Raw genomic sequence first — 25033 nt, forward strand, 5'->3', positions numbered from 1 at the left:
TGACAGATCAAGGGCTATGGAGTCCTAATTTAAATCAGATCCCAGAGACTCTCCAAACCCAGCTGGAGTCTTCCTATTTACAGAGTTTTCCTATTTACAGAGTCTTTCTACAAATGACTGAATTGCTGTCCAGTTTAGATCCTGTGGTGAGCCTGGATCAGGGCAAGGACCAGGAAAAACCCCAAGGTCACAAAAGCAGGCTGTCCCTGCTTCCACCCAGAGTGATGTCCAAGCCCATACTGGCTCCAGTCATTCTAACCAGTAAATATGCTAAAAATCAAGCAGCACAAATTTCCCTCCAGCAGTTCAGGTCTTGCAGAGCAGTGGAACACCTGAATCTCCCATGGAATTGTCCATTCTGGATATCCTACAGCTGGCTGTAGCTCCTCTGGAACATGTCCATGTTTTTTCTAGCCAGGTTTCTCATGATAAAACACTCAAGTGTTTGTAATGTGTCTGCAGGCTCCTGAGCTCCTTTGGTAAGGGAGGAAAGGTCTCTGGGACATTCAGCTGCTGTGTACATCAGGAAAATGGATGGAGGGATGAGGGATGGATGGCTGGATGATGGATGGATGGATGGATGATGGATGGATGGATGGATGGATGGATGGATGGATGGATGGATGGATGAGGGATGGATGGATGAGGGATGGATGGATGAGGGATGGATGGATGATGGATGGATGGATGGATGGATGGATGATGGATGGATATATGATGGATGATGGATGGATGATGGATGGATGGATGATGGATGGATGGATGGATGGATGATGGATGGATGATGGATGGATGGATGGATGGATGATGGATGGATGGATGGATGGATGGATGGATGGATGATGGATAGATCATGGATGGATGGATGGATGATGGATGGATGGATGGATGGATGGATGGATGGATGGATGAGGGATGGATGGATGAGGGATGGATGGATGAGGGATGGATGGATGATGGATGGATGGATGATGGATGGATGGATGGATGGATGGATGGATGATGGATGGATATATGATGGATGATGGATGGATGATGGATGGATGGATGATGGATGGATGGATGGATGGATGATGGATGGATGATGGATGGATGGATGGATGGATGATGGATGGATGGATGGATGGATGGATGATGGATAGATCATGGATGGATGGATGGATGATGGATGGATGGATGGATGGATGGATGGATGATGGATGGATGATGGATGGATGATGGATGGATGGATGGATGGATGGATGGATGATGGATGGATGATGGATGGATGATGGATGGATGGATGGATGGATGGATGGATGGATGGATGATGGATGGATGATGGATGGATGATGGATGGATGGATGATGGATGGATGATGGATGGATGGATGGATGATGGATGGATGAAAAGAAAGATCTACAGAGCCTCTGGCTAAGTGACAGATGGCAGTAGGAGCTGAGACTATATTAGACCTTGGAGAGCACAAGCTCAGAGGCATCAGGGTCACAGACTGGATCACTCACAGCAGCATCTGAGGCAGTCAGAAACTCACCTTGAATCCTGGTGGTCCCTGGGCCCCTGGCAGTCCTGGCACGCCGGGGTTCCCTCTCTTGCCTGACATCCCGGTCACACCTTCCTCCCCATCATCTCCCTGCTCTCCCTGGGAAAGAAACACACAGGAGGTTATGGAACAAAACCCTTTCCCCTTCTGCACAGCTTCTGGGGGGCCAGGGGAGTGGTGGGATTCTGCTGTCAGCAAGAGGGGGCCAGGTTTGCAGGGCTGGACAGAGTTGTGTGCCTGTGAGTGTCTGTCAGGCTACAAACCCCACTTTATTCACAGATCTGGTCATGCAGAGGCAGCTGCTGCCTCTGTGTGCAAGTGATAGGTGATGATCTGCTCTGGGTGCATGTAAACTGGAATATCCATAGCTGGATCACCCCATTTGTCCTGTGCTACCTTGCAGTTTTGAGTTCCAAGGCTGTGTTTGCTGTCCAAGGCTGCAGTTGAAGCTTACCAGCATCCCAGGCACGCCGTCCTTCCCAGGCACTCCATCCACTCCAGGGGCACCCTCTTGCCCCTGCCTTCCCACCACTCCTCGAGGACCTGGTAGCCCAAGGATGCCCTAAAATCACAAAGGTATTAGAGAAGGAGCTCCCAGACAGCATTTCTTGGGGCAGAAATCTGAATTTTCACCTACCGGTGAGCCCCTGCTCCCTGCACTGCCCTGTGCTCCTTGCTTTCCTTTTTGACCCTGCAAGTAAAAAAAAGAGAGACATCTAAAATTGCAGCAGTTCTAGCACAGCTCCACTTGGGACTGTGACTTCAGGGTGTGCTTTTGGATAATGACTGGAAAGAGTTTTATAAAAGGGACATTTATAAAGTCAGTTGCTCCGGTGCTTGGGAATGAACTGCTATTTGGTTTTATTACAAGTGATTCTTCGTATGTCTTGAGAGTTCTAGGGCAGGAATGAATAGCTAGAAGGCAAGGACCTGCATTTTTCCTAATACAGAGCAGATGAGGACAAAAAAAAAGCAGGATGAACTCGAGGGAGGATTTGGTACACTGGCAAACATTAGAACAAGATGCTAAAAACCTGAGTCCTCCATCAGTTCATTGACAGCAAACCCAGGACCCAGAGAGTTCTCTGAGGGGGTTCAGGGGGGGCTTCTCTCTGAGAAGTAACTCTGTTTTGGAGAGCTAGTGGAAATTAAAAAGGGTGTCTTCTGTCTGAAATTTGCAATGCTGCTTTGTGAATAATGGCAGAAAATAAATACTCCTGAGGTTTATTAGCTGTAAAAAGGATTAATTTGTGCAGAAAGAATGGAAAACTCAGCCTCGTCACCTTCACCAGGGCTCTCTTAGTGAGGTCATGTACTAAAGCACTTTTAAATTGAAGAATTCATTTTCTGTGCATTGTTTCTCCATCTGCAGAGGACCAGGCTGGCCAGCTACATTAAAGAAATATTCCTGGGGGTGCTTCCCCTGCTATTCATTAGACCCAAAGACAGTTCCAGATTATGCATCAATGGGCAGAATTTATGTCTCTTATCACCTGGTAGACTTCTTGCCAAGAAGACCTAAAACTATCTTCTGGTATTACCCCCAGCAGGGTCAGATAAAAAACACTGACATCTGCCAAGAGAGAGGAGGAATTTGCTGAGTATTGAGGTCACATACTTATGTTTTAGCAAATAAAGCCCCTGGTCTGTGAGAATAATTAGCAAGCTGTCATAACAGCCAGATGTGGAGGTAGGAGTGGGTGGGGAGTACCCCAGTGAGCCCTGAAGGACCCATGTGCCCTGGGCTCCCTTGCTCAATAAGGACAAGAAGTTAAGAGGGATTGTTTCAAGAAACAACTCCATGGATAAAAGGACTCTAAACCCAGAAGGTTCCAAGCCAGAAAAGTTTATGGTTCAAGGGGAAGGGACAGACTCTTGCCTGGCTCAGCCCTCCTTGGGGATGGAGGAGCCAGCTGTGGCTGGAGACAGCACTGTCGCTGACATCTTTTATGGAAAATCCTTTCCTTGGGATTTTTCCTCCTGAGAAGCTGAGAGGCCTCAGGAACAAAATGTAAACATTGATTATCTGCTGCTGTGGAATGCAACAGGTGCATCTGGGATTGGCCCATGTTGGTTGTTTGTAATTAATGGCCAATCACAGCCCAGCTGGCTCGGACAGAGAGTCCGAGCCACAAACCTTTGTTATCATTCTTTGCTATTCTATTCTTAGCCAGCCTTCTGATGAAATCCTTTCTTCTATTCTTTTAGTATAGTTTTAATATAATATATATCATAAAATAATAAATCAGCCTTCTGAAACATGGAGTCAGATCCTCATCTCTTCCCTCATCCTCAAACCCCTGTGAACACGGTCACCCAGCACAAAGAGGGCACAGGAAAGAGACACAGCCATGGCAGGGACTAAAGACCTGCCCAAGAGTCACCATCATGCTGGAGCTGCAACAGATCTTGATCTTCTCCAGCTCCACAAAGCCAACAAACCTCTGGGCTTGGACACCCAAATGTTTACAGCCCTCCCACAAGGATCTCCACAGCCTTTCCAGGCATAGAGCATAGGTTAAAAAAAATCCCATATGCTGGGCAAAACCACGAGAGTCCTCTTAATTAGAGATTTTCTTTAAGTCTTTAAATTGGGACACTGTAAATCCACCCTGCTGAAACCTACCACATCACCTTTGGATCCCTTTGCTCCTGGCTTGCCTGGTGATCCAGGATCCCCCTACAAAACATAAACAAGAAAAATCTGCTTAAAATTCTCTTCTGGCAGCATCTTGCATGAAGTACAAAGAACAGCATTTTTTGTGCCCTAATAACACTGACTGTATGGAACCAATTCAGGGAAACTGCCTGCACTCAGACAGGCCCTAGGGGAAAAAGGAGCAAGGAGCTGTCTCCAGAGAGCATTAACAGGGTGTCAACTGGAGAAGAAGCAACTCTGCCCCTCGCTTGGGTGGTGCCTGTATTTGTGGAAATCATTCACCACATTCCAGATGGTGCCTGGAGAGCTGGGAGGTGAGCAGGAAGGAGCCTGTGTGCAGAAATTGTGTGCACAATGAGCAATTTACACAGTGCCTGCTGGTGCCACCTCCCTCCTGAGCACTGCAGCCCTTGCCTTGGTTTCACCTGGGGGTCAGGTGTTGGAAAGCTGCCTATGGGGTAAAGCAGGGAGGGTGTTTCACTGCTCTCTTCCCCATCACACCCATCTCAGTCTTTTCTCCTGGCCAGCCAGGGTGGGGTTTTTTGGTATTTGTGTCAGTGGCAATTTCTGTACTAACATCAAATAAATGGTAAGGAAGGACTCCCAGCAGAGCTCTCCTTTTTCAGCCTGTTTTTCAGCCACGTTTCCAATGGATCTTTACTAAAGACAATCCATCTGAGTCATCTGAGGGGCTACCAACCCCCAAATAAACTACATCCACTGGGGAATGCAGCAGCTCTACTCATTTCTGGGCCATATAACAGAGCACTACCATTTAAAACCCAAAATAGAATCTGTTGTTCTTCCCAACATCCTTACAAAGAGTGGGAATTGATTCAACTTTATTTCCCAATACAAACTACATTTAGTGTGCTGCTGCACTCACAGTTGCAATTGCCACATATAAAGATCAGATGCTACTGTATGTAACAAGGGAATAAAAAGTCCTTCCCTGGAGTTTGGATTTAATTTAGCCTTTCACAAAGTCCTTCAGCAGTTTGAGAGGAAACACCTTGCAAGTGGAATAATATGGTTTCACCTCACCAGCAGCACATCAAATGGATCATTTCCCAGCAAACCCTTCCATTGTCATCTCTCACCACCATCTCCTAAGATTTCTATTTCCTCAAAGACAATTCAGAAAGGATGATTTTGGAAACAGGCACTGGGAGTGCTCCCTGTTTTGTCACCCATTTATCAGTCTCAAATGTGGCTCAAAATCCCCATTCCATAGGCCTGGCTGATGGAAATGGCCACATTTCACAGCTCCCCACACACTCCCACTGCAGCCCTTCCCACCTCCCTGTTTCTCCTGTGCCTGGGGCATTGGGTACCTCACAATAAAGCAGCTTCTCTTACCGGTGAGCCTTGCTGCCCAGGTTTTCCTCTTTCTCCATCAAGCCCTTCCTGACCCTTAAATAAAAAACAGAGAGGGAACATGCCTTTGTTCTTTTGTGGCAATGAGAAAGAAAAATGAATGTAATGTGCTTTAAGGGGCAGAAGAAGGCACATGTGTCTGCATTCTGCTGATACAGAAATGGGGAAGTTGTGGGGAGTGCCCAAATCCTGTGGATGTGCTTTGGAAAGAGGAACTGCTCAGCACCAGCTAAGCAGCAAGAAGGTGTTCTAATGCATCCCAAAATACACACTAATGGAAGGGAGCAGTTGGAGACAGCTGTCCTAGAAAATAAGGCAGCAGCACTGTTACTCTGATGAATTAAAAATCTTCTAATTACTATAATGGGTCACTGACCAGGTGCTTTTGAATGGAGGTAACACTTAATTCATGGAGCCTTTGCAGATCAGCCCCAATCAGCTGAAAATGTCCTGCAAAGAGGGAATAAGGAGCACAGCAGGATATTTCATAGCCCTGGTTTTGTTTTTGAGGGAAATCTCGCAAAGATTTTGGAACTCTCCAGATCTTAAAGTTCACAGATCTTCCCATGGAAGAATCTACAGCCATGGGCACATCAGTCTTGAAATTTGTCCAGCAGTGACATGGACTGCCATGCACACATCTTGTCTAGGATGTCTGCTTGACAATCACAGAGAACTGTGCCCAAATGGTCCTGCTCATTCTTTTAGCCTCACTCAGCAGGTGCAGGCAGGGTGAGGTGCTGACTTTCTTGCCTTCAGCAATGTTTTTACTGCTTTAGGTAAAGAATTGTTCCTTGTCTGAATCACAGCCGTGTGCAGCAGCTGACCAGGGACAGCAGCAGGTTATGAACTGGGACTGCAGTGCTGTGGGCTGATGTGGACTGGGAGCACTTCCCCAAGGCAAACATTTTTCAATCGTGCATTTGGAATAAGACTCACAGGATAACCAGTGTCTCCAGGCTCCCCTCGGTCACCTCTGTCACCAACAGGGCCCTACAAGAGCACAACAGAGACTTGAGGTGGGTGTAAATAAGCTGCCATCTGCAATATCTCAGTGGCTTGTGCATGTTCTACAAGTAAGGCAGCAATCCAGCTAATCCACCCCCCAGAATCACTCCAGGGTTGATTAGAGAAGGGATTTAACATCTTACTCTGTCTCCAGGTGGTCCCTGAGGGCCTTCTACCTTCCCGTCATCACCTTGTTGTCCCTGTGAGTAAAATGTTAGTATGAATATAAACAGCAGATTTTAGAGCAGATGTGTCTCTACAGACCCAATCCAGTCCTTCCATATCACGGGAAGTCAAAGCCTCTGTTGAATTTACTCCATTTCCATCCAAAGAAAGACTAAACAAATTTTTGTGTTGTTTGTTTCATTGACTCTCCACATTGCTTTCCTGGTTTCTGCTGGTTGTTTTTCCCTGCTCTAACTCTCCTCCTTAAGTAACCAGGTGCAAAGGGTTATTTTCAACAACTCCTAAAACTCAGCAAGCAGGATGTAATTACAACAACATGGGAAATAGCTCTGTGCCTCTGAGTTTTATTGCTGACAGTTCAACCAAACTCTTTAATCAAGCATTTCCCCGCTCTCACTGAGTGCTGCCTGGGCTGTCCTGGGAGCAGGGGTGGTCTGGATGGGCTCCTGGGTTGTGTGCCACCATTGTGGGCACACATTGTGGTAAAACACAATCAGCCAGGTGAGACAGCCTCTCACACCCCTCTCTCTTTGCTGGGATGCTCTCACACCCCCTCTCCTCACTGGGATGCTCCACAGCACGAGCTCAGAGCTCATGGTTTGGCTGGAAGATAACATCACCCGGCTTATTTATGGCTGAGGTCTCTCCAGAACATCCACAGAGAGATCCCTTAAGACTTAACAGAGACACTATCCTTTTAAATTCTGTTGTGAAAGTCACTCAGGGTCACAGTGTCCTGTTTTCTCTGGAGCCCAGCTCAGAGATGGCTGTTTCTCAGCTCCCCATAGAAGAATGCAACATTCCAGCTCCTCCAGTTTTTCACTACTCCATTGCAGTCTCTGGCACTTTGGCTCCTTAGGATGAACGTCTCAGAGCTCCTTTGGTGCAGTTTGGGAGGTTCTGGCACAGTGGAGGTGCTTGGGTGCTCCAAGAAGCCTTGACCATACAAATCTCAGCAGATTGCAGAGTCAAGTTTTTCACAGACTTGTGTAGTTCTCAGTGGTTGCACCCACCAGCCCTTTCTGGTGTATTTACAGCTCTCTTTGACCTTCTCTTTGGGCTACTCTCCTGTTGGAGTTGCAGCTGCTGATAGTAAGGAAATTTCTTGGTGAGCCTGCCTGCCTCTGAGAGAAATGAGGAGAGGAGAGGGAGAGGGAGAGGAGAGGAGAGGAAGCAAACCCTCACAGGCTCTGCCAACAGTTTCCAGTGCTACTGAACTTGCTGCTGGAAGCCAGCAGCAGCAAAATACCTGGCAACTGGTTTGCCTTCCAGCCACTATCTAAGGAATGTTGCCTAGAAGGGAAACAAAGCCACCATTTCTCAACTCTCAGGGAAAAGAAATCATCCCAGTGTGTCTGTTGCTATGCAGAAGTCTTGGCACTGATTGCTTCTTCCAAGCAGGATGTGCTCACCTTTGCCATTTGGGACCTGAGATGAGTGTGATGAACTCAGAGAAAGCTCCTAACTCTGGGAACCCTTGAAGAGCATCAAGACTCAGGGATTTTCTCCCCATTGTGGCTTTGTTTCGCCTTGAGGCTGATCCCCACCTTGTTCTCTGTCTCCTGCCTGAGAAAATCCTGCAGCCTGGTCAGCTCTAGGACTGTGAAACCGAGCTCCTCCAGAGCTTCCTGGTGCCTCAGCTGCTTGAGAGGGAGATGAAAGGTCTGTGCTCATTCTTCAGAAAGTTGCAGTGAAAAAAAGTTAGAGTAAAAGGGCAGCAAAGTAAACATGTTAGGATACAAATGGAAAATGCATGGCGAAGAAGGGAAGGCTTGTTGTTGTTGGCTCCTGTCCCAAAGTGAGATACACCAGTTTGTAATTTTTAAAAGGATCCCATCTGGACTGCTTTAAGCAGCTGCCAAGAGCAGGCGTCTGCTCTGAGCAAGGCCTCTTTGAGGAGCTGCAAATGCATGAAATGTGGTGGAGTGGCTGGCTGGGATGGCACAAGGGAGCAGGATTCCACAGCAGTGCCTCTCCCCAACCTTCTTCTCTGAGAAAGGGAAGGCCTTCCCCACCATTGCATCCTCCTCCTTCAGCACGGCTCCATCCACCATGTCACTTAAAACTCACGGAGTGCTCACGGTCCCATTTCCATTTTCTCTTTATTTCTCACTTTCAGGCTTCCATTTTTGTGTTCACACTCCTGTGAGAGGTTACAGATGTCTGGAGGGAAGGAATCTGTCTGTCCACAGGCTGGGATCCAGGCAGCTCTTGGGAGATGAGGGAGGGTGGATAGGAAAACTTAGATGCAAGGTTTTGTGGGGCACCTGGATGCTGCAGGAAGGGGTGCTGGAGGCTCAGTACGTGGTTTGTGCTCTCCTAGCTCAGCATCTTCTCCTTCTGCTCCCCAGCAAGACCCACTGGCCTTCCAGGAGAACATGAGTGAGGAGATCCAGCTGCCAGTGGTCATTAACAGAGCTCACTGCTCCTAGCAGGGTGCATTGAACGCTTTGGTGGCTTCATCAGACCTCAGCTTGGATACTTGCATGTAGAATTAATTTATCATAACACTGCTGTGCTCTTCTGACACCAGATCCACTCAGGGAATGCTTTTCCAGTGTCCTTTTGCAGAGCAACATCTCGTTGATGAAGGGCAAAATGCTCCACTGAGCACTTCAGATGAATAATCTGGGGATCATTTGCTACTGAAATGACAAGAGCTTTCAAGATGGCAACTTCAAATGTTTTCAAATAAAACTACAGCTGCTATTTCAGCAATGGACATACATATCTGCACATCTCAATGGCTGCAGGGTCAATGGCTGACCTTGCTTTTGCTAGTCACGACTCACAACTTTTTGCCAGGATGCTCAAGATTTGACAGTGGAATTGTCAGGAACCTCTGGGGCAGGTTCTGGGCTGACAATGTGCCTGGTCATGAGCTCTCACATCATCCTGGGCTGGTGGTGCTTGTCTAACACCTGCCAGGGAGTTCAGCAAGGCAGCAATGGAGATAGGGAGCAAACAGCTGTTCCTCCATGGATGTGTTTCAGCAGCAGGAAATGTGAGAAAAAGCACAATGGCCATTGTTCACCCCCAAAGAAAGATTTCTGAGTGTGTGAATGTCTCAGTGGAAAACAGCAGCTTGCCCTGCCCCAGTGACTCCTGGCTGCAGGGGGATCTCCAGGCAGAGCATGGTGTGAGCAGGAGCCTGAAGGGATCTACTCAAAGCCCCACCAAGGGCAAGTCCTTGTAAACTCATTTTATAAGCAATGGAGCTCCTGTCTGCACTGCAGCTGCCCTCCCACCTGTGTGCAGAGGCAAAGCTGAATGTTCTCTTGATGATGGGGAGCAGAAAAGAAAGGGTTCATGCATCTCTTCTCGTCATGGGGACCTCACAACTGACCAGTCCCCATCACCATCACTTCCCTTCCCACACCAAGGGAGAATCACAGAATGGTTTGGGTTGGAGGGACCTTAAAACCCATCTTGTTCCACTCCTTGCCATGGGCAGGGACACCTTCCCCCAGATCAGGGTGCTCCAAGCTCCATCCAACCTGGCCTTGGACACTTCCAGGGACAGGGCAGCACTGTGCCAGTGCTTTACCACCCTCTGAGTAGAGAACTTCCTGACCAAAATCTTTACACTTTTGTTTTAAAAGCATTCTCCCCTGTCCATTGTAGGAATCTGCTCCCCTCTTTTAGACAGCCCCCTTTAAGCACTGGAAGGTCTCAAGGAGCTCTCCCCAGAGCCTTCTGCAGAGAGGTCTCAGGAGGGAGGGAGCCTTGCTGCAGAAGGCATGTGAAGGACACCATCAGCCCTGGGAGAGCCAAGCAGCCCTGGAGCCGACAGGAAACCACTGAGCAGTGAGTCACTGCTCCAGCCTGGACTGGTTATGGCTCTGCTGACTCAGCAAAAGGGGGAAAACTCCCGGGAAAAGCCACTGTGGAAAGAGGGCTCTGAGTCAGGGCAGCTGCAGCCAGGGGGCTGTGGGAAGGTGGGGCACAGGGAACGTGGAGCAAGGGCCATGGAGAGGGGAAACACCAGCAGCTGGAGATCTGCTCCTTTGTGCAGGGAGTTACTGTGACCTGATCACAGAAAGCCACGAGTCTGATTCCTTTTGGCTTGGGGATGGAGCTGAATTCCTGTGGATGCAGGCAGAGCACATCCTCAGGGTCCATGCTGGCTGGCTCAGCCCCTGGCACAGGGCACAGGGGTGTCTGGGAAGGACGTGCTGGTGGCACAGGCAAGGCTGCAGCTCTGAGGGGTTGTGTGAGAGGCTGTGTGGTCAAGGAGGCACCTCTGCCTCAGCTCAGGGTGAGCAGAGTGCAGATGCATGGGAGTTACAGCAATTGTCTCATTCAAGGGGAAACGAGACGGCCAAACCCCCTGAACTCACCTTTTCCCCCTTTGGCCCTGGTGGTCCAATTGGCCCTGGTGGTCCTGCATGTCCCTGTGGAGAGCAGAGAGCACGTGAGGAGCCAGGAAAGGGCTGTGGGACTGAAAGTCCTCCCTGGTTCCCTGATCCCACGAGCCCTGGGTGGTGCATGCCAGCTTTGGAGGGACACGTGGGTCACACAGGCAGAGATGAACCAAATGCAGGGGGTGCAAATGGAGACTTGACAGAGAACTAAACTCGAGGTCAGAAATAAAGAACAATTTGCATCCTGGAGTGGCAGTTTTGGTGTGTTTAAGAACAGATAAAAGCTGGGAGGTGAAAATAAAACCCTTACCTGGTAACCCTTTAAGCCTGGGTCCCCTTGAGCACCCATCCTTCCTGGAGCTCCCTGGAGAGGCAAAGACAGAGGGACTGAGAGAGCAGCCCATGGTGTTGGCACGAGGGGAGGAGGCACTGGGCTGTGCAGAGCAAAGCTCTGCACGTGTGGGAGCGTGGCCAGTCCTTGTCCTGGCCACCACTGAGCTCTGCTGCAGCCACCTGATGGCTTCTCCTTGGCTTTAACCTCTTACACATGGAGAGGGCTGTGCCAGAAGGCCTTTCCATGCCTTTGCCTGCCTGCAGCAACAGATTCCCCACCTCACTCAGATTTGCTGTCAGAAATGGCTGCATTTGTGTGCTCTTCATCTGCCCTCCTGCATGCCTCTGTATCCAAATATCCAAATTAGTGTTGTGCTAGGAAGTCCACCAGACTTCCACAAAGCAGAATCACACCCTCAGCACAGTGAACAAAGGGGTTTAAATCAAATCATCAGATTAAAGTGAGTCACAAAATTTCCATATAATCCCATTTAGCATGGAATAAAGCCCTTTCCACAAGACAAAGACATGTCCACTCCAATAGACTGTTGCTCAGATATTGCTTTGCTTCCTTGTGAAATAATCCATGGAGGCTTTGCCAAAGACTATTAAGGGAGGATATGTGGTGAGGCCACAATTTTTAGTGCAGGAAAACACTATCAGCAAAACCATCACTCCATCACTCATTTGCTACTGTTCTGAAATATCACCACTATTCCTAGTTCATAAATAATTCCTGATTTTGCACTAAGCTCTATCAAATGGAGTGCAAGAAGTTTCCTAACTGGCCTGCAATGCACGAGAGGCTCTTTTATGTACCACTGCTGTCCTGATGCATTTATCTCTTGTGCCTAAAGCAAATTAAATTTCTCCCCTCTCTGCCATACTATGGGTGTTCTCTCTGGAAGCCTCACCTTCAGTACCCAGTTCAAACCCTTTCCCATGCTATATTTCTTGCTCCAAGTGTTTTAGATAAGTAGATCAAGAGTGGGTGTAGAAACAGGGCAGAAATCCAAGGCAGAGTTCCTTATAACAACACAGCTTGACTTGGAAGCAGCTCTTGCCATGAGTGTGCTGTCTCAAAGGGGAAGATCTTAGCAAAAAATAGCTTATCAGCTCACTCAGCTGAGGAAAAATCCCCAATATTTCAGCAATTTCAGCCTATCTGGGGAGTTGTAAAGAACTGCCTTGATGCAACGTGAGCTGGGCTCACGGGGCACCAACCCAGCCACCCCTATGGACTCTCTCCTGTGCTGCTTGGGACAAGGGTTAAGATGTTTCTGGCCAATTAAACCCATCTAACAGCATTTTTCAGTGCATTTTTCGGGCTCTGCTGGGCTCTCTGCCCCAGTCAGGCCCGTGCCCACCAGTGCCAGGTTTCTGTGAGTTGTGTTCAGCCGTTTGCAGAGCTCTTCTCACCATCGGTCCCAGGGTACCTCGGGATCCTTTGGGGCCTTGGTTCCCCTTCGGCCCCTGCTTCCCTGGGGATCCCATCTCTCCAAGCTGCCCCTGGTAGCCTTTACTGCCCTGCAGAGCAAAGGCACTGACATCAGTGTGGGACAAAACTCCTTCTGCAGGAAAACGTCAGAGACGAGGAACAGGAGGGAGAACCACAGGCTGTGATGTTATCAAGGAGAGATGTTCCTACCTTCTGGCCAGGCTTGCCCTTTTCCCCCTGTTTTCCTGGTTTCCCTTCTGGTCCCTGGAAGGGGGAAAAAAAAAAAAAGCTGTTGGAATGGGAAAGCAAAGGAGTCACATCCCAACCAGCCACTCCCAAGCCATTTCCCTAGCACACAAAACTTGAGAGCATCCTCACCCACACATGGGGGCCAACAAGGAGGCCAGGGAGTTGTGCAGGTCAGATCACAACCCACAGGTGCTACAGATGGAGGAAAACTCATTGCTTAAAGGTGGAAAGCTCTTTGTGCTCAAATGGCTATGGGGCAGCACAGCTGAAAGGTGATACTGTGATAATGTTGATGATGGTGACTTTGAAATGACATCCTGAAGATAGGTGGGTCATGGAAAACTGTGTCCATCTGTCTCCAAGGGTGCAAAAGAAGGATCTCCAGAAGTGCACCTTCCAGCCTCTGCTACAGAATGGGCTGAAATGTGGAAAACACATTTATGCTGATTCCCACAAAAGGTTTCCTCTGGTTTGCTCCTGAACCAGCAGTGAACCAGTAGGTATCAATACTTGCTAGGCACTAAATTAGGTATTAATATAGGACCCTACCATTGATTCCACAGCACTTCTCCTTATTTTTTACCTTGTGAAAAAAGGCAATGGTTTCATTCTCTGTGCACCTACCACACACAACCTCCTGCTCGCAGTGAAACCCCCTCCCACAGGCAGAAACCACAATCTACTGATCAGGCTTCTAGAAATGCAGTGGGATGCAAAACTTGAGGTGGGAGCCATGGCAAGCAGAGGCAGGAATGCTGAACTGCCTTCAGAACCCAGTGTGGGTGCAGAACCTGCTGCCCCTCCTCGCACCCACACCACAGGCATGTGCTACCATGAGCAGCTAAATACAGCAGCCTCTCCTTAGGGACCTCAGGGAACTCATTTTTTCCAGTGTTTGACCCTGTTGGCTGCAAGGGAGACAGAATATTTTGAATTTGACAGAAAGAAGCAAAAAGTATAACTGAAGAAAATAACTCATGCTTTTTGACAATTGTGACAAACTTTCCAACAGCATCTCCACAACAGCACCACCTCTCTCCCTCTGCTCCCCTCCTCCCAGCTAAGAAGGTATAATTTTCATCATGGTTGGTGTTGCAGTCTCAGCTGAATAAAAGCAACTTTTAAAGTGAGACATATCGGGGGGTTTTCACTCTGATCTGAAACCTGGGCCTCAGAAGTGCCTGCTCTGAACACAAAGGAGCAATTCAGCCTCATTCCAACCCTAAAGGATTGTGCCAGTTCACTTCCCCAGAGGGAATAGCTCCATTTTACCCAAGTCAAACATTTCAGGAGTCCACCTTGCCAACACCATTAGGCTTCACAAAGCACAGGTCCCTGCAGAGGAGCACATGAGCCTTGTTCTGTGTCTCTTCCATACTGCTCAGGGTTGGTTTTTTTTTGTGTGTGCTATTTTTTGCTGCCACTTTCCCAGAGATCACTTTTGGAGCTGCTTTCCCACAGATGCTGAGCAGCCGTGGCAGATGATGGGTGCCAAGCCTCCAGCATCACCCACAAGATTTACACTTCTGACAGGAGTACAGAGAATGAAAGCACTGATTTCACTAATGAAAGCATTAGAAATGGCCAGAACCTTCCAGCTCCACAGCAGCTCACTGTGGGACCTGGTACTCAGCACCTGAAGCACAGTAACTCCACAGCCCCTGCTCTGCAGCAGTGCCCTGGCACATTATGGCTTAAAAATGTGGACAGGGAATAGTAGAATCAGTCAAAAAGCTTTGCTGTCAAAACAAGATGTGACCGAATAATGAGACAACTGGGGTTTTTAATCAGTTGCATAGTGTTTTTCCATCAGTCTCCCTGGACTGTCCTTTAAGAGCTTGTGGAAGCACAAGCAGTAGATGCTTCCTGCAGACAGGAGAAAGCCCATTTTAAGCTAGATCTGTTTCTAACCCAGTGATGGCCAAGGCCTTGGTCTGCTCCAGCAGAGCAGTTTTGCACACTCAGGTGTGCTCCTGGAACTGCAGTGCTGTGGCAGCTCATGGAACAAAGATTTCCATGCAAAGGTTCCACCCCCAGGCTGAGAAAGTGTTATATTGTCTGTAAAAAATGCAGATAGCAGGACATTGGTGAGACACACTCTTTATCACTGGGCAGAGCAGGTGGTCCCCGTTCATGGGGAGGTCATGAGGATCTCACAGCTACCTCAGAAGAGTCTGAGGTACAGCCTGGCTCCCTCCACCAGGATACATCTCCCATGGGAGTTTCATGACTGAAGCTTCTACCCTGCATTGGAAAATGTCTTTGTTTTTCAAGAAGACAAGTTTAGGCTTTAAATTTTCCCATCTGAGAAACAAAATTTCCACACTGCTCCTAAAATCTGCCAGCATTCAAGTTCCTGCTTGCACTCACCATCACGGAGTACAGATAGAATCATCTGGGAGAGGGTGAACAACAAAAACCAAACCAAACTTTGACAACCTCCTGCTCACAAAATTGAGCTCAATCCACAGTGAGACTGTGCTGAGTACAAACAGCTTCTCAGACTTTCTCAGGCCTCCTTCAGCTTGTCTTTTCCCTTGGTGGTGGGTGTGAACAGAGATATGGGCTCCAACAAACTCCTTGTACCATCTTCCCCTTATGACACATCAGCCTCAGGGAGCAGGGATGCTCATCTGCTCCAGAAGGTTCTCCTGGGTCCTCCAGCTGGGGTGCAGCTCTCTCTCCATTGCTGAAGAAAAAAAACCAACCAACATTGGCAGCATCACCAGCTCCTGTCAGTGCCAGGGAGAGGAGCTGTCACTCACAGGAAGCCATGGAGACCTCGTTCCAAGCCTCCCTTGCTGTTCTTGACTCTCATCCACTGGTTAAAAGCTTGGCTGGCGTAAGAAAATGGGTCAAACCACGCTGGCGACGCCACGGGCAGAGACGTGGCTCAGATTCTGAGTTCCTGAGTCACCTCCTCGAGAGGAATGAGCTCTATCAGTCAGGGACATTTCCCTGCTCTCCCAGCACGCTTTCTAGGACTTTGGCCAGCAAGCTCTGCTGGTGAGTGGGAAGCCTACCATGCGTCTGATTTTCCTGGATATGCTTTCTCCAAATGCACAGGAATTCTGCCCAGATGAATTTAGAGGCAGTTCAGCACTTGTCTGGGGTTCCCAGATATGTGATATCTCTACTTGTGATGATCCAGATGTGGTTGCTGTTGCAATCCCAGATGTTCCCAGGGCAGATATGCAGGGGTTTGCACAGTTCCCAGAAATCACTGCACTGCCCTGCACATTTCACAGGGAAGGAAAAACCCAGCAACAACTTTGGTAGCCTTCAAAAATAGTCCCATCCTTTTTCTCTCCATTCTTCTGACTCATCTGTCCAGGGATAAAAAAAAAATTAGGGCCAGAAAAGGACGAAAAAAGAAAGAAAGGATAAAAATAAAATTCAATGAGATGTTATCTTCATCCAGGCTCTCCCCAAAGTACATTGGGAATGCAGCACCCTTTGGTACCTCTTTTACTGCAGTGTGAAGTTCCTCAGGTTCCTAAGATTTCTTCTCTCTTTAGCAGAGATAGGAGTGAGGGCAGAAGATGTACAAAAGCCTGCACATCAAAATAATGAAATCCAAGCTCCCTTTGCTGGACTCACATCAGCTGGGTCACTGTGCCAAGGCACTGAACACTTGGTGCTTTTGTTCCCAAGGTTTGTACACATTTTGTTGTATGCCTTGGGTTACTGGTTTGCTGAGAAAATATATCTTCTTTCCAAGCTTCTTCCATCAGTGGGGCTATTTTTAAATGGTGATTTCTCTTTATATGCTGCAGTCTTCACTAGAGAAGCATATCAGTACCTCCAGATGATGATGGTATTTGTGACCAGGGACAGTGGAAAGAAGCAGTTTTATTAAGTCACATGCCTTCAGCTATGCCAAAATATCCAAGGAAAGCAAAAAAAAAAAAATTATAGTCTTAGGTCTAGCATGTTTAAAATTTCACTGTCATCTTCAGTAAGGACACAGATTTACAAGGATTTTTTTTAGTATAGCCTTAGATATTCCCCTAAGGGAAAGAAGAATGGTTTATTTTCCAATGCAAATTGGTTAATTTTTAAAGAAAAAGAAAAAGAGACTTCCAGCTGCTGATGGCCTTGACAGAAAAGTCAGATCTATTGCCCAGCACAACAGCAACGTTTAGTGGGAGCAAATAGATGAGCAGCTCAGCTTTAAATTCTCCAGACATCAACAGTTGAAATCTATGTTCTGACAACAGCATCCAGAAAAACAAAACAAGGAAGTTGAATGAACTGCAGAGAGATATGCCCTGAACAGAGCCAAACAACAAACAGGGCTCAAAATCCTGACCCAAACTTCCCCACAGCCAGTGATGCTCTTGCTGCAGGCAGTGGGTCGGGGAAGTGCTAACAGAGATGTGAGTCACCATCCTGCTCTGGCTCTTGGCATTCCAGAGGGCAAATGTGTTCCTGCCTTCCTTGCAGCACAGCACAGCACAGGAAGGAAGCTCTCAGGGCACAGAACTGCTGGGAGAGCTTCCCAAAGCTTGCCTCAGGTTGTTTCAGGATTGCTCAGGACTGCTGTGGAGCAGGAGCATATTTTCAAACTATTGTTTCTTTTGTGTGTGTGTGTCGTTGAGTGAAGGTCTGAGGTCACTCCTCCCTCCCAAAAATAAGGCAGGAAGAAACAGAACCACCAGAATACAGCTACTGAGCAAAGGAAAAAAGTGACATGGTGACAGGGAAAAAAAGAAAAGATAGTTTGAGGCACTGGATGTAAAAAGGGCAGGAAAACTAAAAGCAGCAATAAAGGTAGGAAGCATGAACCATAGGATGACCATGCCCATATTGTCCAGGCCCAGCCAGTGAGCTCATTTAAAGGGAAATGAAAAAGCCCCATATAATTTCCTACTGCTCAGCAATGTCTCCATATGAGAACCTCTACTTAATAAACTTTGATGGAGAGAAGCCTCCCCCCATGGAGGACAGTTCACAAACACTCAGGAAATTAGTGGGATTATTTAGGCCGGGCATTTGAAGACATAAATGTTTTGGATTTATAAGAAACACATTTCATAATCACTCTGCCTAGCAGTAGTCTGGAAGGGGAGGAGACAGGGCAGCAGCTCCTGAATGAGTATGGGGAAAGAAGAAAGACTCAACTGTTCTCGAGAAGAAAGACCTGATTGTGCTGTGAGCTTCAGAGGGTTTCACTGGGAGCACTGGGAAGTAATGGGCTCTTGGCCTGCCTGTGGAAACCCGAGTGGGGAGTGCAGGTAGAGCTGGCTGTGCTCAAAGAAACAGCAAATTGGGGAAATCCTATAAAAAGGTCTTGGATGGCAAGGCTGCAGCCAGAGTGGCTGTGACTTTCCTTTCAGCTGAGCTCCTCGGCTCAAAATGGGAATCCAACCCCAAGTTGTGCATCCTGAACTCTCTGCTTAAGAGCAAACTCTTATCTGCATGCAGCTGTTGCTCTGAAACTTGCTGCTTTCAGTTTTGTGGAGGAGGAGATCTATTTAACTTGATTTTTCTGAGCAGCCACAGTGTAAGGCAGCAAAGAGTCCTGCACAGAGCAGTGCTGTGTGCTCTGAGCTGCTCTGGTTCAGTCTGATAGCCCTGAACTGCCACTAATTTGTTGTTTCTGGGATAATCCTTTTTTTCCCCACTCTCTTTGCCTCTCCTTCTTCATCTCTAAGAAAGCACAGGAGACAAGATGCCACTGAAATGCTTGATGGATGAGTGGAAAGTGTAAGAAAAGTGCAAGGCCCCATCCCCACTGAGCTGTGAAGCTTTCATACACAGTGAAACCAAAATGCTCCAAAAAATTAGTGCTGGAATCTGACAATGGGAAAGAAAAGAGTAGAGAGAGCACCTGGGCAGCACAGCTCTGACTGACACTCCCCCAAACACTAAGGGTTAATAGCTTCCTTTTGAAGGACACAGATGCCCTGGGGTTGTGGAAGAGGAGGGGAGTGAAATCCTCTCTTGCAATAAGGAGGGGAATCTTGGAGCAACTGCCCAAAAAAGTGTGTCTCCTTCGTCTGAGTCAGGAAAGAAACCGTGCCAAGCCAATGGGATTTATTTCAAATTCTGGCTCATTTTGACTCCTGTTAACTCTAAACTAAGACCAGCTGGGATCAGGCTGCCTTCCCCAGCAGCAGAGCCTGGCCCCTCAGCTGCTGGAGAGCAGCCTCAGTTGCTGCAAGCAGCAGTTCCCTGGGGATTGGGAAAGCTCTGTGATTCCCTGCAGGATGCTCAGGGCTCACAGGTAGCCCTGCTCTGCTCCAAAGGTGTCAGTGGATTTGCTGGGCTGAGTCACAGAGAGCAGAATGGCAAATAAAGGGGGAAAAGTCCCACACAATATCGCCCAAACAACAAAATCCAGCATGTACCTCTGCATTAAGTGGGTGTTCAGGAAAGGCTGACCATGGGGCCACCAGCACTGATTGTCAAAGCAAGAGGAGAAGCTGATTGCAGCTGTGGGCAGGGGTGCCCAGGGATGCCCACCTTGGGTCTAGGAGGGGAAACAGAGAGACCCAGACCTGCATCTCCACAGAGAAGCATTGCCCTGGCTCTTGGTCTCAAACTCTTCAAAGCAGAGGTTTTCAGCATATTTCACTGCATTTCTGAGCAACTTTATTCACCTTTGACAAATACCTGCTTATGGCTTTCCTGGGTGTTGGTCTGCACGAGCAATGATACTCCAGGGCTGTAACTCAAGGACACACCAAGGCCAAGTGCAAACACCTTCAGCCCTGGAAAATGGGCTCCAGTATAGGAACTGCCCCCCTGATATAGCAGCTACTGGAAAGGACAGGCTGTAGGGCAGGAGGATGGTCTGTTGTGACCCCCTCTGCCACTGACTGACCTCCTGCATCACCCTGGACCCCTTTACTGTCCTGTGCATCTGCTCCTAACACTTTATTCAAGGGCAGGATTTGGAGTAACACACTCATTTCCTAAGATTTAGGGTGTGAGGATCTTGCTGGTACCACAGACACACTGCCCTCCCCTGCACAGCCAGCCTGGTGTTCTCCATTCCTTCCTCTGCTCAGTCAGAGGGTGACCCCACACTCCCTAGCTGGGGCATTTTAAGAAATTTCATTCAAGTAATTACTGCACAGACAGCCCATGGTCCAGGGCACAAAAATCAGCTTTTCCAGGAAACAACAGCTCAGTACATTATCAAAAAAACCCCATAAAATTCCTGCATGGAGAGCAGAGATTAAAACCAGGGGTGACTCCAGGATTGTCCTCAGTGTTTTCAGGGAGCTGGATGCCATGGATGTGGTGCTGCCAGCTGTGGCTGAGCTCATGTGCATGCAGAGAATGGCTGGATTCAGCAGCAGCAGAGCGAGGGGCTTTGTTGCAGAAAACCTTTGAATCGTGTTTTCAGTGGCAGGAAACAGAAAAGAACAAAGAGCAAAAACCACTCTGGGACAAATTCTGCTGTAAGTGGTGTTTGGACAGCATTGTACAAGAGCAATGTGTCGGATGAGAAGATGCTCCTGCTCTGCCCTGGCACTGCAGAGCCCAGAGGGCAGCCTGGCATTGCAGCTCTGCCAGCTCAGAGCAGAAGGTCCATCCTGGCCAGCAAGTCATCCTTCCACTTCAGGATTGTAGCCTGGAGATGAGACAGGGACAGAAATGTGGTGGGAAGGATCCTGAGGACACCATCCAGAGCTGTGTGTGGGGCTGCTGCTGCTCTGGGGAGCGACCACAGCACCAGAGCCAAGAGCCACAAGTTCACTCCACGCTCTGCACTGGGCTGGAGAGTGGCTTGATCTTGTGAGTTCCCTCAAAAAACCTTCTCAGCTCTCCAGCCCAGCCCAGCCCTGTCAGTCTACCCTCCTGAAGAGCAAATGAAAGGACTTTGGATCTTGTTGCACCAGAGCAAAAGGATTTACAGCCCTTCAAGCTCTTCTGGGCTGATGGTGCACATCTGCATGCCACAACGGGGCCGGCAAAGGCAGCAAGATCTTCTCTGATGTAATTGTTTATGGCAATTCAGAGCACTGGAGTGTCTGGCTCGAAGCTTTCTGAGTCCTGACATGGCTCAAATGACACTGCAGATAGGATTTCAGGTTAAAATTGAAGTGAAAAGAACTCGACTCCCAGTTTTGCTGAACAATGAGGGAATTTCTTGTTTCCGAGCATGTTGTAGTTCAGTATTTCCAGGCTCTCCAATTGCTTTCCTGGAACTGTAAACCCCTTGCTATCAGATGTCTGCCGTGTATGGCAACCAGCACATTACACAAACCACAGTGCAGAGCCACAGAGCACAGCTGGAAACCCATCACCTCCCTCCTCCAACTGGCCTGGGCCTTCCTCAGCCACTGCTGCATCTGTCATCCTCCCAGGGAAGGGCTGGAATGCCACATTTGCTGTCACTGCAGAGGAGAAGCAGCAGAGGGAAACACTTTTTGGGGGAAGAGGTTGTTCTCAGGGCAGGTTGTTGGTGGCACATCAGTGACTTCAGCCTCTTTTACCATCCTCTGATGCCATGAGCAGCTCTGATGGGCAGTCAGATCCTTTGTGAGTGCAGGTTACTCTCCAGGGATGTTCTCTGGGTGTTTCAGGCTCTGTGGCACTATTCCCTCACAGCCTTACAGATGAGCAGATAAATGATCTTTTTATTTTGGCAAACCACACCATGACACTTGCGCTGCTGAGGGATGCCTTGCCAGAGTTCACCAGACTCTTGTACTTTCCAGTGTCCCCACACAGTGAGGAGAATATCCTTGCTCTGCCTTGCCCATACAAAAGTTCTGGATTTCCAGCCAGTCTCTCTGAATGCAGGTGCCCAAGCAGTCCCTGGTGCTCTGCAAGGAGAAGGGATTTTCAGCCTTCTGTTGCTCAAACCAGGGGGCAAATGGCCGTGTTCAGAAGAGAGTCAAGGTCAAGTGAAGGCAGTGAGTTTGTGTTAGAAGACAGAAACCTCTGGGAGGAGATAATTCATGGGCAAGCAGCTCAGGAAAGGTGCACATCTCTGGAAATTCCAACTGGATTTCTCTTCTATGGCCAGGGGGACGACTGGCCCATTCCTCCACTGAGCAGGAACTAGAGCTGAAAGGAGCAGTGTGAACTTGGACAAAGTGACCAAAAGATAGAGGATACTCATTTATCTCAGCTCCAGCTGCCTCGAGCCCTGCCAGCCACAGCTGTGCAGCTCATGGACCATCTCAGCTGCCAGGTTTGTTTGCTGAAATCCACTGAAACACGTACAAACCACCCCTGGAGACTCGACTGGGGCCTCCCTGCTGCTTTCCGTTTGAGACTCAAAACCACAGTGGAAACCGGTTTGCAGATACGTTAATGCTGGAAATGGCTGAGCCAAGTGCAAGCTAAAGAGCTCTGGAAAACCTTCCTTGAGCACTGAGGGAAGTTTGGTTGTGCTCAGGCAGTCATTGCTACCAGCATCAGGATGAGCCTCTGGAAAATGAAGCCTTGCTCAGGAGAGCCAGATGTGCCTGTGCTGAGCCCACTGATCACCAGGTGAGTGTCTCTCTTCTGCAGGACCCAAAAGGGCAGCACAGACCCTCTGTGCTTCCTCCAGCTTTCCAAGTTGCTCTGGGGTACATCTGCCATCTCCAGGGAGCTCCAGGACTGCAGAGCCTCCAATCTCCTACCATCCTTCACGCTGGCCTGCTGCCACATTAGGTGTGAGCTGGTGGTGCCAAATTCCCCAGCTCCTCTACCTGCTCTGCCAGCACCAGCCTCTGCTGCAGCCAGGATACACAAATCAGGCTGAAAATGTACCAGCAGTGAAGTCAGATCCTTTCAGAGCAATCTGGCACCTCATTTCCTACATCTGTCACAAGGACACTTGATAGTGAAGTGTCACATTCCTGTAGACATAAGCAAAATAAAGATTAAGACTAAACATTTCCTTGGCATTAACGACAAACCTTCAGGACATGGTGTGGCTGCAGAACCCTGTGATGAAAAGGGGTTTTTCCAGAGGTTGTTGCTGTCCATGGAGAGCACATTCCTGTGGGTGCTCCCTCTGGAGTAACACAGGGACAAGCCAAGGTTTAGGAGAACCTTTTACGTGTCCACAATTGCAGGTGGGCATCAGATTCCTCAAACTAACTTCCAGAAGCAGAAGATGAGCTTCACAGCCCCAAATGGAGCTAGAGTTTGTTGGCACAGGTAACTGCACAGATCCTTGTGTGTGCATCTCTCCTAAGGGCACAGAAGCATCAACACCTTCCCTGTGCCCTTTGTAGCTGAGCAGGAAATCCCAACAAATACTGGAGCTGAGGAAAAGCCCAGGAAAGCATCACTGGATCCTGGCAGGATTGTGGTGAAGCACAGATGCCAGGAGAGGCCAAATGGAGATGCAATAGCCAAAGATGAAGTTCTTACCACCATCTAAAGTGACTATTGGACAGCAGGACACTGTCACATCAGAAGTGTTAGAACCATTCACAACAGGGTGCTGTGGAATCACTCAGTTCCTGCACATCCAAACCCAAAATGCTCCCTCTCCCTCCAATCCAAGCACCTCCAACACCTTCCCCAACCAACTTCTATGCCAGCAAACAAATCCTGGACATGAGTTTGTCACCTTGATATCTGCCCTTGGGTGAACAACTTTCACAACTTCCCCATGACAGATTTTTTGTTATCTTAGTCCAGCAGTCTTAAAGACTTCTGTGCATTGTGCAGTTTGTGGTGGCTTTTGCAGCATGTCCTCCAGGGCATGGCTTGGCTGGATATTCCAGCTTCTGACCCTCAGAGGGCTTGCAGTTATCTCCATCTGAGCTGTGAACCTCATCTTGACTGAAATCTAAGGAAGATCCCACTGATATTTCTACTCCCCATGGGAATGTAGAATGAAATTCTCAGTAATGGGAAGAGGAAAATAATTTGTGCTTCTGTCAGAGGAATTCCATATTTAAATGACCTCAGTGAGCACAGGAGGAACACTAGGCTGTGTATTAGGTAACAGTGTCTGGCAGGGCAGGCAGCACTATCTGGAGACTGTGCAGGTCTGAAAGTCTGCCTGAGCTTAGGCACAAGGAAATACAAAGAAGTATATTAAAATAGTAGATGGAAATATAGCACTTTGCAGTAAAAAAGAAAAACCAAACCGAAAGGGAGTGATTATGAGCAGGAATCTTGGCTCTATTGACTGCTTTTTTTTTTTTTTAATAAAACAGAAAACACCATCATGTTCCCAGGGACATGCTGGCAAACAGCAGGGACAGAGTCTGACAGAATCTGTATTTTATACTTTATAACTTAATATGGCTTTTGCATGATTTTCGTATTTTTATTGGTTCTTAAAACATACACAATATAAACACGTGAAGCAGCCAGAAGTACAGCACAGCACATGGAGGGCCACTGTCCAGCTGTGCCAGCCTGCAGCTGGGAAGGAGCTGGGCTGTTGGGGACCACCCTTGCCTGTGGCATGATCCCAATCCTGAAAGGGCTCCCTGTTGGGGACAGGGGCCTGTGGCCAAGGGTGGCCTTATTTGGGGCAGGATTATGGGCTTCTTCTGCACATTTATGGTGCTGCACTATAGCATTAAGCCAATGTTTCCACTTTCTAGTTGAGTCAGTGCTCAAATCCCAACCTCAGCCCAAAAATAACATAAATCCATCTCTTTTTGCTGCTTCCATCCCCTCACACCCTTCTCCCTGCCCTCCTTTTAGCCAGCCACAACAGCACCAAGAGGAAAATCAACGTTTCACCACGGAGCATCCACCCAGGGCTCGGCAGTACCTGCTGGCCCTGCTGCTTCACACCCAGCCCAGGCTGGGAGTTCAGAGCTGCCTTTACACTTGGGCTTCTTGTTCCTTCTCCACAGATGTGTGGGGTTGGAGCTGGTGTGTTTCCCAGCTGCATGAGGGGTAAGGCCACAGGGAGCAGTGAATCCCACTGAGCTGGGCTGCCCCTCTGCTCT

The 25033-nt window shown here is 48.4% G+C and overlaps 1 protein-coding gene across 2 annotated transcripts in view; it reads right to left on the reverse strand.

The window, feature by feature from the left end:
- COL27A1 (collagen type XXVII alpha 1 chain) overlaps positions 1-25033 on the reverse strand; it is a 145513-nt gene that overhangs the window by 11487 nt on the left and 108993 nt on the right. For both annotated transcript variants that reach the window (XM_071453813.1, XM_071453811.1), the window contains 11 exons: positions 13119-13172; positions 12890-12997; positions 11448-11501; positions 11114-11167; positions 6731-6787; positions 6519-6572; positions 5562-5615; positions 4170-4223; positions 2181-2234; positions 1998-2105; positions 1535-1642 (listed from right to left, as the gene is read on the reverse strand). In XM_071453813.1, the coding sequence (XP_071309914.1) occupies positions 1535-1642; positions 1998-2105; positions 2181-2234; positions 4170-4223; positions 5562-5615; positions 6519-6572; positions 6731-6787; positions 11114-11167; positions 11448-11501; positions 12890-12997; positions 13119-13172 (759 nt within the window). The remainder of the gene's footprint in view (positions 1-1534; positions 1643-1997; positions 2106-2180; positions 2235-4169; positions 4224-5561; positions 5616-6518; positions 6573-6730; positions 6788-11113; positions 11168-11447; positions 11502-12889; positions 12998-13118; positions 13173-25033) is intronic.

This window comes from Agelaius tricolor, unplaced genomic scaffold, assembly GCF_023055355.1.
Source record: "Agelaius tricolor isolate 1412-34295 unplaced genomic scaffold, bAgeTri1.0.p SCAF_37, whole genome shotgun sequence".
NCBI classification, from domain to species: Eukaryota; Metazoa; Chordata; class Aves; order Passeriformes; family Icteridae; genus Agelaius; species Agelaius tricolor.